This window comes from Varanus komodoensis, unplaced genomic scaffold, assembly GCF_004798865.1.
Source record: "Varanus komodoensis strain SLA01 unplaced genomic scaffold, ASM479886v1 scaffold2, whole genome shotgun sequence".
Classification (NCBI taxonomy): domain Eukaryota; kingdom Metazoa; phylum Chordata; class Lepidosauria; order Squamata; family Varanidae; genus Varanus; species Varanus komodoensis.
Window position 1 is genome coordinate 59055977 of NW_025335568.1, and position 14604 is coordinate 59070580.

The window sequence follows — 14604 nt, forward strand, 5'->3', positions numbered from 1 at the left end:
ACTTTGGACAGGTTCCCCTCCCCTTCCTGTTCCCTGCATCCATAGGAAGGGGTGTATTCCCTCAGTTCCAGTGAGGCTGCCTAGGGGTTCAAGGGAGCAGTATTGCATTGCCCTGGTTTAGCCTCTGTGCCCCCTGCAGAGAGGGGCAAGTTGTCCTCAGTTTGACATCAAGTGGGACCCATGGGCAGGTTGTGTGAATGCACAGATGATCACTTGAAGAGCAACAGTTAAGTTACAGGAAGCAACCTGACTGTCTTCTTTGTGGTCTGCACGCATCACACGTAGGGTGACTAGCAGTCTTGCCCTGGAGAGGACGGCAGGATGACGTAGTCACTGGAAGATCGCAAAGAGGCCTGCTCTGCCAGCGGAGCCGCCTGCCCTTGCACAGTCATTCAGCCTGTAGTGCTTGATGAATGTTGAGGGTGAGGACCATGTAGCTATTCTGCAAAGGTCCTGCAAAGGTATTCCTGCAAGGAGGGCCGTGGATGTTGCCATTGCTTGTGTGGAGTGAGCTCTTGGAAGGGCTGAGAATTTTAGACCGGCTGGGAGATAATGTTTATGACCCAGGCTGCTAATGTCTGAGCAGACAGAGAAGGGCTTTAGCAATTTTTGGAACTGCGTGTGTAGAAATCAGAGGATGTGCTCAATCTTGGTGTCCTGTGGGTTGAGGGCCTCCAGTTTGTAGAGACAAAATACCACAGGAGTGTTGTCTGTGGCTGTCTGGACTTGCCATCCATGTAGGGATGTCTGGAAGGTGGTCAAGGCTTTGTGGATGGCTAGCATCTTGAGGAAGCTGATGTGTCTGCTGGATTCTTCTTCATTCCAGGCCCCATGGTTTCTCCGGTCACCACAGTGTGGTCCTCATCCCAGTAGTGATGCATCCATGGTGACAGTGATTGAAGGGTCTGAGAGTGAGAAGTTGATGCCTGTTGTGAGGGTTGGTCCACCAGTGGTGACTGCAGCTGGTGGATGAGGGGGACATTGAGGTGTGCTTTGCACAGGTTGTCCAATGTGCAGAATGTGTGGACAAGGCACAGTTGTAAGGGTCACATTTGGAGACTCACACAGGGGACCACTGCCACTGTCACAGCCATGTGTTCAAGCAGATTTTGTATTCTGTGGGCCATAATGGTTGCTCTGGTGCTGCGTTTGGTGGCCATCTTGATCAGTGTGGATGCTCTGGGTGACAGGAGGAGAGCTTTTGCTGAGGCAGGCCTCTGTGAAGAGAATGGACTGGGAGGGGGAGAGCATGGATTTCCCATTGTTGATACAGAGGCTCAGGGTCTGTACGAGAGAGCAGGTGATATGGATGGAGAGTAGCAGCTCCACCTTCGATGGCATGCTGAGGAGCCAGTCATCAAGATATGAGGAGACTTGTACTCCTTGGAGGCACAGGTGTGAGCAGACCACTGCCGTGCATTTAGTGAAGGACCTGGGGACAGCGGAGAGCCCAACTGAAACATCTCATCTCCGATTTGGAAGCCTAGGAAATGTCTATAATTGTGGTCTATAGTAATGTGGAAGTAGGCATCTTTCAAGTCAATCAAGGCTAGCCAATCTTCTCCTTGCAGGAAAGGTAGAATGTTCTGGAAGGTGACCATCCCAAATTTTCACAGTGTGATAAACAGTTGCTGCCTCTGAAGTCTAGCATCAGTCTGAGTCCCCTGTCTTGTTTTCGTACTGTGAAGCAGTTAGAGTCGAAGTCTCAGGAAAGGTTGGAATGAGGGACCCTCCCTATAGTCCCCTTGGAAAGTACTGAATCGACCTCTGACATCAGCACTGGGGACAGAGTCCTGCTCCTTATGGTACTGAGAAGCAGTAGGGTCTTGAACTCAATCTGGTGACCTCTCACCACAGTGGATGAGACTCAGGAGAGGTGCTATCACTTCCCATGTGGGAAGGAATTGAGAGACATCTTGTCCCCCTCTGGGCACTTTAGCTGTTGCTTGAAGCAGACTGTGGTGTCAGGCCTTCTGGCCTGGGGTGCTGCCTGGAACTTGGGTGCGTGGTTGGCATAGGCTTTGCACTGGTATGGAGACTGTGAGGTCCCAAGCCACTTATGAGGCCTGGTGGACAATTGTTGGAAACTCGTTCTCCTCACTGTTGTCCAGGCCTTCTGCAGGGAGTCCATGTGCTCATCCATGGGAGCATTGAAGAGGCCCTCCCCTTCATAGGGAGGTCCTCAGTGAGGGAGAGGGTCTCCTGTGGTAGCCCTGTAGAGTGCAGCCATGCATGCCTCCTGGTGACCACATGCCTGTCATCACTGTAGCATTACAGCCAACCTATTGCTTTGCAACAAACATTCGTGGACAAGGCAGTTTTGTGGCCTCTTCCCTGTAGTCATCAGGCAGGTGGTTGCACATGGCCTTGATTTTGTCCCATTGGAACCATGGGTAGTGAACCAGAGGATGAATTCTGAGGCGATGTAGACCCACCTCACCATACTGTCCAGGTGTTGGCCCTCCTGGTCCACAGGCACCAAGTATTCCTGGTGAGATTGGCCCTGTGCAGACTGAGATGAGTTGGACTGTGGGTGCTGGAAAAGGAATGAGATATCTCTTCCCAAGACCCAGAACATGCTGTTGAGCTGCTGGATCTCTGTCGAGGTTGGTAGTCCTGGATACCCTCTTGAGATCAAGAGTCAAAGTCTTCCCCATGCGATGCCCTGGAGCCCCTTCAGGATTGAAGGGAGGCTAGTGATGAGTCAGAGACATTGTCTCATTCCAGCAAAGATGAACAGAACTGGTTGTGATGCCTCTCTGGTTCCAGTGTGGTGTCTGTCCCAGTGAGATATGGGTGGAATTCCTTGATGCTGAAACCTTTGAAGGTGGTTGAGTGGATCACCTTGATACCAAAGCTTCCAAGGGTGGTTAGGTTGGAGGCTGGGGAGGGGTGTCCTGTATGTTCCTCTCTGATACCGATGTTCTAGCCCAGATCTTCAGTCTGTACCAAGCATTCAGTCTGCTCTGGGGTTAGATCTGAGTGTTCTGTTGGGATTTATGCCCCCCACCCCCGGTATTGATGGCAGGTGAGAGCTTCCTCTTTGGATCAAACCATCTCAGGAGTCCAAGCACTCTCTTGGGGCTAACTGAGCCTTTTGTGTCAATAGTAGACAGGGTATTTCTCTCAGGACCAAGGTGTCTTGGGTCTGAGCACTCTCTCAGGATTGACCAGGCCACTGGTGTTGATGGTAGATGGGGGCTCCCTCCTGAGATTGGACCCTCTTTTGGCATCAAGCACCCTCTGGGGATTAACTTGGCCCTTGCTGAGAAGGGACTCTCACTCAGTCCCCTGTCCTCCTCACCACTTCTGTCTTGTCTTTGACATTCCTGATTGTTAGCAACAAGGGCTGGTGTCCTCCTCACCACATTTGCAGAACAAACACTTTCCTTGCACCCACCTGAAAAACATTCCCAGGCAGATGCTCACATGGGCACCCTCAGGAAAATCTTTCAAGCAGGACATGCTGCCTTTGTCCCTGGCATGGCCTGCTCACTCAAATTCCCTCCGTGTGCCTGGATGCAGGAGGAAGCAGTACCTGGCAGCTTGTCCTGCACATGGAGAAGCATAGACACGTGCCGTGAGGGGGAGAAGAGAGGGGTATGGGTGCACTTGCATGTTAAGGCCATGCCCAGGGGATTTTGTGGGTCAGTGGGGGAGAGGCAGGGTAAGTAGGCAGGAGCAATGCAGCCTGGGGTTGATTTTCTGCTGCAGGGACTGATGGGATATGTGCAACCATTTGGAGGGAAAATGGGGAAGCATGGGAACTATGCATGTATGAAAACCATGTGCCTATTTGAACCCAGGACAAAAACTGAGATACCATGCCACACAGTAACCACATGGACACTGTTGGGCTTAAAGACCTCTAAAAGGTTATCGAGACAGTACTAACAGTTGTGGAAGCCAGGATTTTTTTCTCAACAGGGCTTGTCCTTCTGTGTGCTTACTAATGTATTTTTCATATTCTTACGAATTCATGCTCAGCCACTGAGTGTGGGTTATTGTGCTGTCTGAACTACGTCATTGGTGAACCTGAGACTGAAAGAATAGTAACATGCTCAGTGGGTTTATGGCCAATGCTGGTTCACAGCTCAGCCTCTTAAGGCACAATCCCGGGCATATTTAAACAAACGAGGGCTTACAACTCCCAGCATTCCCCAGCCAGGATTGCTCCCTCAGACACACTATTACACTAATTAATTCAAAGGATGGGTTTGAAGTTAACTGCAGGAAGCCAGACAAATAGAATGAATGTGTGTTTTCAGCTAGAATCTGAACCTTTTCCATCCAGGTACAGAATTGTCATTCATTAAAAATGAAGACCTTTTTATTCAAACATTATTTTAATTGTTCGGCGAATGGGGTGGCATAGAAGTTCAATCAATCAATCAATCAATCAATGTGCATAGGCTGCCAGAAATGGCCAGAGAGAGTTTTGTATACTTGGCAGATAATCCAATTGTACCTTCTATGGTGTACAAACTAAGAATAAATGTGCAATGTGTACTGCTTGTTGCCCTTTCATGGTGCCTTGAAATGTGCCATCTTAGGATAGGTTGCTTCCCTTCACTTAGCGGCAGCGCTGCCAACTGAGAATGAAGAGTGCAAGAAAGTGATGGGGTCCATCCTTGGGGGAACCCAGGTCATTTAATCACATTTGTGGCATTCATAGCACTGTATGTTTTGAGGGGGCATCTTATCTTTATTTAGGGAAATGGTGGGTGCTCTCCTATGCTTTGATTTCCCATCCATCACCTCTAAGGTAATTTTAACTCCAAAAGTGACATTTCCTTCTGGCTCAGATCCTGATGACTGTATTTAGAGTAGAATGCCATGTGTGGGGCTGTGGTGAGGAATTTCTGTCTCTTTCAGTGCAACCACACACACACACACGCACCTCTCTGTTTTTGTTTCCTCCTTTTTCATCTGAAAGTTCCTTGTGAGGTCCACAGTCTGGTGTGGTTTATTAAATAATGATCAGTAATATTGACTGCTGTGTTTGGTGTAGGAATGGTAAGTCCTGCAGGAAATCTTGCTGCAGGCCGTGATTACAAGAACCCAGAACAAAACCTGTGTAGCAGCCTGTTCTATTACCTGAGCAAGACCCTTGCTTTTGACTTCATCACATTATGATGATCTGTACTAATATCCAAACCTCTCTCTGCTTGTTCTGCTTAGACACTATGCGTCCCCTGCATATAGTAGCCCAAATTCTGAACCCAAGAAAGGTAGAATTTTGCTAGCTATAAAATATGTATATTTGCGAAGGTTCTGTTAGTTATCAGTGTTCTATCTGCTGCACCTTAATTATTGAATCTACACTGCACAGAGACATTGGTAGCTAAGCTGATTTCTTTACAGCAGAGGAAGTGGAACTTTTTATATATTGTCCCCTCTGCTTTGCTCCAGCTGTGCCCACCACAGGAATGTGGCTCCCAAGAGCTTCTCTGAATGTAACTTGGCCCTCAGGCAGAAAGAAACTTGACACTTCTGATTTACAGGTACACAGATTTTATTCACAAATTTTTGTTTAAGTGCTGACTGGCAGGTCCTATCCCAGGTTTGTAGCAGGGTTTCTTCTGCAGCAGAGAAGACAGGCAGATGGGAATCTGCAGTCTACGTTGTTCTTCAGGAGTCAGTGCCTGGTTAAGGTGCTAGTATCTATGCAATGATCTGCTAAACACAGCCATCACACAAATGGCAAACAATGAATTATTAGGAGAGCAAGCCCAAAATCAGTGAAACTGGCATCCTTTAGATGATCTTGGAACTGATCAAAAACTGAGCTACCAAGCCTAAACTGTGGCACTAAATTTCGAGAAAGAGGCGCCACATCCAAGGAGGTATATAGAAAGAGGAAGGAGGCTCTTTTGTCAGCCTCTGGCTTTGGCTACACTTGCAGTATCTCTGCCAGAATCCCAGTTTCCTGGGTTGGCTAATTCAGATATCAACAGAGTTGCAAATGAAATGGAGAGCTGATGTTGTCAGCAGCTTATCCTATCACCACCATCACATTGAGTAAGTCTTGTCAATGGGGGCTTAGGTGTTGCTGTATTCTCTCCCCCTCACTTTGTTCTTTAATGGTTGATCCTGCACAGCACTACACACGCTGCCTCACAAAGGCTCTTTGGTGCCTCAGCAAGAGGTTGCTCCCAGTTCTGCTCCTGCAGGTACTTTGAATGGAAATGCCAAGGTTGGCCCTGCATCCTTCTGCCTTCTGACTCAGCACTCTCCATCGTCCAAGACTGAGGAAGCTGTGGCTCTGCAGATGTTGCAGGACTCCCAGATACCATCAGCTCCAACTGGCATGACTAAAGGTGACACATTTTGGGAGATTTAGCCCAGGGACATCTGGAGGGCCAACATCTGCCCTGTGACAGAATTCCTTAACCTGGTACCCTCCAGATGTCTTGGGAACACAGTTTCCAACAGCCCCAGCCAGGAAACCCAATGATCAGAAATGCTGGAGAAGCTGAAATGTCCCAGTAAAGTGCATCATCATGTAGATAAAGAATGACCCGTCCTTAACTGAGCTTTGTCCCCATTGTGATGAGCTAGACAGGAGGAGTGGGACCTGTAGAGGTTGCAAAGAGCTCTCCAGTGCTGCATGGTGAAACAGCTTGCCTGTCCAGTCACTTATTGGAAACAAGGCAGAGCTTCCCCAAGTCAGTGCTGAAGAAAGACGCTCTAGTACAGAACAGGGAAACAGTACTTTTATCTTTGATCAGTGATCAGAGGAGTGCTGGAGTCTGGCAGGCTGGAGAGGAGGCTGCGCTGTCAGCTCTTCAAATGGTCTGCACAGCTGCACTTTTTAAACTACAGAGGGATGATAGGTCGTGTGTGCTCTTGGCCCCATTTTCCATGAAAAAACTGGGTGGCGCTTGGCTCTTCGGAGCTGGGTAAGAACCTCATAGGGAGTGCAGTGGAACAGTTCCTTCGAAAGCGCTGCCTAATTCAGTGCTGGCATTAACAGTGAATACCAACTGAGGGCTGTGGCAGGGGATGTACTGGGTATGCACACTCACTGCACATGCTCTGAACATTCGCCTTAGTTCTAAGGCAGCCACCAAACAGAACAACTCAGAAGGGAACCAAGCATACTGCATGCATCCTCCTCTTGCTGGTGTGGACAGGAAAGGGTACCTAATTTCTCACCATATAGGAATAAACAAGAGGAGAAACTAGTTAACAAGATCGTAAAAGTTAATTTGTGGGAGAAACGAGATTAATGCATCTGGAAGAGAGAAATATAATTTCCTTGGCAAAGGAGTTCCCTGCTTGAAGTGGCTGGTTGCAAATAACCGGAACGGTGCTAATGTAGCATAACTGACAGTGTAGAGGCTGAGAAAAACCAAGGCAGGCAACTGTCCAAAACAGAACAGTGGTTCCTCAGATCGTGACGCTTAGTCTCAACAGCTCTGATTACATCAGCAGACAAAACATTTGCTGATATAAAAGGAAGTGTTGCATTTGGCATATTTCTTCTTCCACTGCCAATCAACAAAACCTAGCCCACTTGTACAAATGGCACTAGAGAAGGTATATAATGTATAAATCCCTAAATGGCTTAGGGATAGTGTCTCTAAAGTAGTGTCTCTTCCCATATGCATCTACCCCAACCCTTAGATCATGTAGAGAGGTCCTTCCCTGGCAGCCAAGAAGGAAGGTGGCCACAAGGGGAAGGGCCTTTTCAGCTGTGGCCCCTCAATTATGAAATCAGTTCCCCAGGGAGCTCTGCCTGGCATTTACTCTTTATGTATTTCAGCATCAGGTCAAAACTTCTTAATTTACCCAGCATTTTACCTGTTAAATAATGTCACTGGATTTTATATTGGTTTTATCTATATGGTCACTGGCATTCTCTGACTTTTTTTGTAGTATGTATAGTCATCATTATTTATTCTCATTGTTGGTGGATGTTATGCTCCAATGAATGTTATTGCCCTGTTGATGATATATTTGCTTTTTAGATTGTTTTAATTCTTATACACCATTTGAACAGTTTATCAAAGCTTTAAATAAATGAGAAAAACAGTTTCTGATCATATGGTCAAATAAAGTTGGTTTGAAGGAGTTTAATAGACACTGCAAGGGATGCTTCATACAGGAAGAGTTTGTTGTGGAAATGCTGCATAATTTCAACATTCCACAGCTGAAAACAGGGTCTTGCATGTAACACTCCTTAACTGCTTAAGCCCCTCACTATTCCACATCTACTCTGCCTACAAAAATCCATCCTCTTCCGATTTAAAAGCCAAACATGTATTGCTCTTTTGGTTAAACGTATACAGTTGCATCCAGTCATGTTTACAGAGCCATTGAACTCAATGGGACAAGTTAGAGATGACCAAATTAATTCCAATTTATTTCAGTGGGTCTGCTTTGGTGATGCAGAACCTCAGGACCCAAATTTGGCCTGCTTAGGGTTCCAATCCAGACTGCCCATGTTCCACAGATAGGCACCCTCTCTGTCCACCCCGCCCCAAGCTACTAAACATGTGGTGGTGTCCCAGCATATGTACCTTTCCTTTCAGTCTTCTAAAAGGCTGAAATGCTTTTCTGAAGGCTTAATTGCTAGCAGTGAGTGTTAAGCTAAAAAATATGCTGTCATTCTTGGCTATGATCTTTTGTCTCACCATTCCCCGCTTTGGCCCCTCTCTCCACTGGAATGCAGCCTCCCCAAGAGTTTCTCCAAAATGGAATTCAGTCCTTGAGCTGAAAGGGGCTTTCATGCATAGATCTCACTCATAGCAAAACAGCCCAACACTCTGTAAAGTTCAACAGTATGCATTCAACGCTCCCAAATACTCCTTATCAAGGCAGTGTGTGAAACTGCATACTGCCTAGTGCACATGTGTATGAATTTACAGGCATGTGCACTAGACATAAGATACATCAGACCAACAAAATGCATTGTACTTTCACTTCACTTTCCAGAATTATAATTTGCCGCAGTCTTGCTTTCAGCCTGGAGCCCAGTACACCAAGGCTTTGAATCTTAATGGAACAACATTCTTGTTAAGCTCTCAGTCCTGAATCAATTACCCACCTAAGAGAGCTGTGCCTCTTCATGTGGGCTGGGGAAATACAAGGACATGGGCCAGGTGTATGTCAGAAAGCAGCAAAGAATGTGTAAAGAACCCTCAATTATTTTTAGGGGAGTTTTTTTAAAAAAACATAGATTTGGGGGATTGAAAGATCATTAACGTTAATCCAGTACAAATGGGCACAAGCTTCCCCACTTCTTCAGACTTGGTTGAAAGGATCAGTTCTGCCCCAGATCTATCAATAATAATAGGGATACAAGGTTGAGCTTTCCACAGCTGCATTAACTCTTTTCCAACAGATGCCCTTCTCAGTAAGTCTCCACAAACCTGGAAATGTGGAAACATCTATAAATAAATGGGGCAGGGGGTGGAAAAGGATTGCTGGTCATCCCATTTTGCTGCTGGTAAACAAGTTCTGCAGGGGTTTCTATTTTTTTCAAAAATCTGCCAAACTCACTCCAATTACAAAATTGGCACAGACCGAACAGGAGGGATGCACCACAGGGAGCAACGGCTCTCACAACCCTTGCACATATCATCCCTGTTTCAAGAAGTAGAGCACGGCTAATCATTCCTCCCTTGCCACAAGCGAAAGCTGACTGTCCACACTCCGAAGGGGTCTAACATTGGTGGGGTGTGTAGCTCGCTCTGTTCTGTCTGTACACTGAGCACAATGTAGCAGCGAGCGCTATTGTGTCATCTATTATTCCAGCTCTGCATGATCACCACACGCCTTTTTCCTCCCTTTTTTGAAACAGGTACTTTTCAGCATCATTTAGCACTGTGTGTGATTTTTCTTTAAAAGTGGGGAGGAAAAGCTATACTGCAGGGAAATGGATTGTGACCTTAATTCTGAGTAAATGTGGTTTCGCATCAGTTTTACAACTAGCCACTGCCCATTTTCCAAAGTTCCAATTTTTCAAAGAAAAAAAGGAAGGCAGCAATTGAAATGGACAAGCTGCCAGTTTTTCCTCAATGTCACCTTTAATATATATATAAACACATTTTTTGCTCAATTTCAGAGTGCCTCACTTCAGCACAATGAAAATGTGAATTTAAAATAATCAATTGTGCACCAGCAGGACAGCAGCCTTACTTTTAGCTCCTGCTCAGAAGTGCCATTATAATCTATGGGATTTCTCCCTTTGTAAATGGAGGAAAGCCTTGCAAGAGGGCAAAGCCTTGCTTTGTAGGGCATAAAACAACTGGACACGTGCAGCAAGTGATGGAGAAAGGAGGGGTATCCTGAAGATGGCATCCTCTTTCCCCAGAGACAACTCCTCCCACATTTTCTGGCCCATGCTGGATGAAAAATGGCACCACTTGGCTATTCTTTTCTCCTTACAAGAACATTTTGCAGATAGAAAGAAGACAGGTATAGCACTGAGAAAATACAGGCTAATTATCAGTTGATTATTACCATCCAGACCATAGCTAAATTCCTTTGAATGAGGCTGGAGAATTGCACAACTAAAGCACTATAGGAAACAGAGGAAAACATTGATTGGGAGGCAGGGTTTTGGGTGGCGAGTTGCTGTGCTGCTTTTTAAACTTTGGTAACATTTCCCCTTGTGGTTCTACAATGCTGTTTTACAGTCTTAGATTGTATACTGATTATATTATTGCTGTCCTATTTGTTTGGAAAAGGTTTTCTGGGAAGGCAGTGGGTGCTTCCTCCTCCCAAAAAATTATTTTTAAAAATACTGAAGATGTACTTTTATATAGCCTAGAGCCAGGATCTACAGCAGAAATTCATATTTTGAAAGAGAAACCCTGTTATTCTATACTACGCTGTCATCTAAAATGAGAAAGGTAGGGACTGATTAAAATAATGTTCTCTTCATGAGGAGCTTGTACAATCAGTCCAGTGGGTAAAGTACAATAACCACTTGAAGAAAGCAGTAGTGGCAAAGACAAGCAAGGTGGCTGGGAGAGGTCGGGGCCCCTGCAACCCCTTGTAGCAGTGAGCAAGCACTGCTGCCAGTACCATTTTTCTAGGACACGTAAAGCAAGTCTGCCTTCTATTATCAATCAAGATACATAGCAATGAAGAACTGATTTTGACCCTTGTGCAGCACACATGTGCATGGACACACAAAACATGCCAAATCCTATCCCATATAGGCTATATGGGATGTATAACACGTCATGTTACATGTTAAAACCATTTGTTTTGTACCATTTCGCTTGCCATGGCTTTCCGCCTAAGAATGCTGGGAATTGTAGTCTTGAAGCTTCTATGGAAATTTCAATCCTCTCCAAAGTGGAGCTCACCATAAGCAGTCCATAATGTCCATACAGGTATAAACACAGACCTTGAGAAATATATATATATATATATATTTAAAAAATCACAAAACAAGACTCATCAAGCTATCAAAATCTTTTAAAGGGAAACTAGAGTACCTGTCTTCTATCTGAAGGAAAAGAAGCTGTTTGTCTACAAACATCACCTTAGTTAAATAGCATCATACTCACATTGGAACAGAGAATCATGGTGTTGTAGGTCTGAGAGTTCTATTGCCTCTGTTTGAGAAATAATTATTTGAATCATACTTTTATTCATATTGGCAGAAAGAAAACCTGAAATTAATCTGAGTTGTTAAAAAGTAGTCAGTGTTTTAACACAAATGTTTTACTGCACTTATCTTCTAGCTTCCATTTGCAACCAAAAGAAACCACTCTTGGATAAAAATAAGACAAAGATAAATTCTGGCTGTTTGTGGTTGGCAGGAAGTGAGTTCAAAAGCAAGCAATACCAGGAAAACCAACTGCTCATCACAGTTGCTTTTGTGGATGGGGGTGGGAAGCACAGATAAGGTCCTGAAACTGAACCAGAGATATCCAGCGTGCCACTCAAACTCAAGAATATGATGCTGGGATGAGCAGAGGAATCTATAACAAAAATACCTCATTCTTCTTAACTCAGCAGAGGCAGTTAAGCACACCAGGGTTGCCTTGTTTATCAATGCTGTTGAATCAGTACGCCCTAGATCAGACCTTCTCCCAGAACCAGATGATCTAAGAAGGAATTGCTAAAGTTCTTCAGGAATTGTGTGAGGTAGCCAAGAACTGATCCAGGGAAGCATGTGTGGGGAGGGAGGGAGAACTAAAAATAGTAACTGTCAGGAGGCAAGCACTCTACAACCATTTGACCCAAAGTCCATCCACAAAGAAAATCCAAATTACAAAGGAAAATTCAAAAATAAGGGCTTGGAGGTGGGACAGCCCTTTTTATTATAATATATGTAATAAAAGTTAGTCTGAAGAGCAGTTCACACATTTGATCAATGGTAGCTGAACAAGTGAACTGCATTCTATTTGAGATCATGTGATGGCAAGTAATGATGTTCTCACTGTGGTGTCTCTTTCTAGGAAGGGTTAGTTATACATTGTTATGAACATGTGAACTAGAATCGTGTGACTTTGCCATGATGGAAAGACTGAGGAAAAAGGCTGCACGTCCACAAGAACTCCTCGGATCTCATTTGTTTCCTCTGTACTATTGTTCCTATAATATTGTGTTTTGTAACTAACACATGCAAGCATGAACTCCCCTCAAAATAGTTGTGAATATCTGTACACATCCATAACTTTACTGCATTGCCAGTTATACTAGGTTTTCCAGTGCTGCTGTGTGTATCACACCAACTGCTTTCATGCATCAGAGATAACCCGATAGAATACACTGGTAGGCTGATTTTGTGTGTATGAAATGAACCTTGGAATAAAAGCAAGAGCATGCAAGCACCCCTCCTCCCTAATGCTTTTTGCAGTCCATGGATTTTTGTTAAAACCTTGAGATGCTAAGCTTTAGTTTTAAGAAGTGACACTGAGCTCTTGCAGATGCAAAAACACAAGGCAAGCAATGTATTTGAGTGATACAGCAAGCAAAAATATCACTTCTTTCCCCATCCCAAATAATGTAACCCAAGATATTGGGTCAAATATCTTGATGGAATAGTAAGGCAAATTTAAGGCACTTCAGTTATCTTGGGTGGCTGAAAGCCTTGTTTAATAAGAGTTATGATGAAGCCCAATTTAATAAATAATATGTAGCATTTATATAGCACTTTGAATATTCAGAACACTTTGTTGTAATCTTTACAACATCCCTGTGAAGCAGGAATGTATTACTCCTATATTTCAGAGTGGTGTGAAGCTGAGAAAGAGTGGGTTGCCTAAGGCTAGTAGGGGGTCCATGGACAGGGCAAAGTTTGACTTACCAATTCAAGCCCTTAGCCAGTAAATCACATCAGTTCTTCCATTTTGCTTCAATGGCTTCCAGATCCTGCACCCCAACCCCCGCACAGGTCCACCACTCACCCTCCAGCACACAAAGCACTGACACAAATCTACCAGTTTGGTTCCCCCACCCCTTCTGGTATTTATAAATCAGAGTTGCTGCTTGTGTATCACACTGGACAGAAGGCTTGTGTTAACCCCTCCTGCAACAGGCACAGAAAAAATTCTGTTTTTTCTGATTTTGTCTTACAAGATCTTGAATGGTCAAACATTATCCCCCCCACCCCCCATAAGACTTTGACCTCACAGAAGTCTATAGTACTGCAAAGGTAATGAGTGCTTGAGTATCATAAACAGAGTTCCTCACAATGCCTACTGGGAAGGGCAAACCCAGCCAAGCTCTAAAATGTGTAAAGACCAGGCATGCTTTTCTGTGCTCATAGCTGAGCAAAGAAAATGGCTTAAGACAGGGCACTCAGTTTAGCCCTTGGGTTAACATGAAGGGCTAGGCACTCAAAATGACAGGAGATGTAGAGAAGCTGAGCCTTGACAAGTCCTTGCTTTGTTTGCCTTTGATATTATGTGAAGCACATACTGCTGGTCTTACACGGTTAGTCCTGAGATTTGTGTTTCTTTTATTCCTATTAATTCAAGTTGTGCTACAGCAATAGATTGGATGTAAACCGTAGCTTCCAATACTGAGAGCAAAAACACACCCGCCTTCCTTCTCTGTAGTGTGCGCTGTCCAGTTTTGTGTGCATGCTGCCTTTTGGACAAAGGTCTTGGCAAAATTATAGTGGGACAGATGTGACCACAGGATGGGCAAATACAGCCCTCCTAGCGCTGGTGAAGAATGCCCCTTTCCTGAATAGGTTAAATATTCATGCACAGTGAGAGAGACAGTAGATGAGGTCTGCAAGGAAGGGAACCAAGGGCAGCTGGGAGGGAGAGCAGGAGACCAGACTATCCATGGGAGGAGAAGATTGGCCGGCTGATGTTGCTGTTTGTTGTCATTGCTGCGAGTTCCCATCTGCAAAGACAATGGACAAAACTGAAATACAGGTATAAAAAAGCACCAGCTATTTCAGCTTTCCAGCTGTTGAAACACTGACAAAGCATAGCTCAGTGGCAGAGTATGTGTTTCCAAGTGCAATCTTTCATGACTCCAGTTAGAAGGCTACTGCAATGGATGAGTGGAAAGATCCCAGGCAGAAACCCTGTAAAGCAGTTGCAGAGAAGAGAACATTGGGCTACACAAGCATGTAGCATGACTTGATAAGGCAGCTTCTAATGTTTTTTAATGCTGGAT

At 44.9% G+C, this 14604-nt stretch overlaps 1 protein-coding gene across 5 annotated transcripts in view; it reads right to left on the bottom strand.

Moving 5' to 3' along the window:
• Positions 1-8063: 8063 nt before the first annotated feature.
• The window catches only part of KLHDC3 (kelch domain containing 3), a 58156-nt gene continuing 51615 nt past the window's right edge, over positions 8064-14604 (bottom strand). For all 5 annotated transcript variants that reach the window (XM_044429003.1, XM_044429005.1, XM_044429008.1 and 2 more), the window contains exon 11: positions 8064-14325. In XM_044429003.1, coding sequence (XP_044284938.1) covers positions 14259-14325 — 67 coding nt within the window. In that variant the 3' untranslated portion in view covers positions 8064-14258. The remainder of the gene's footprint in view (positions 14326-14604) is intronic.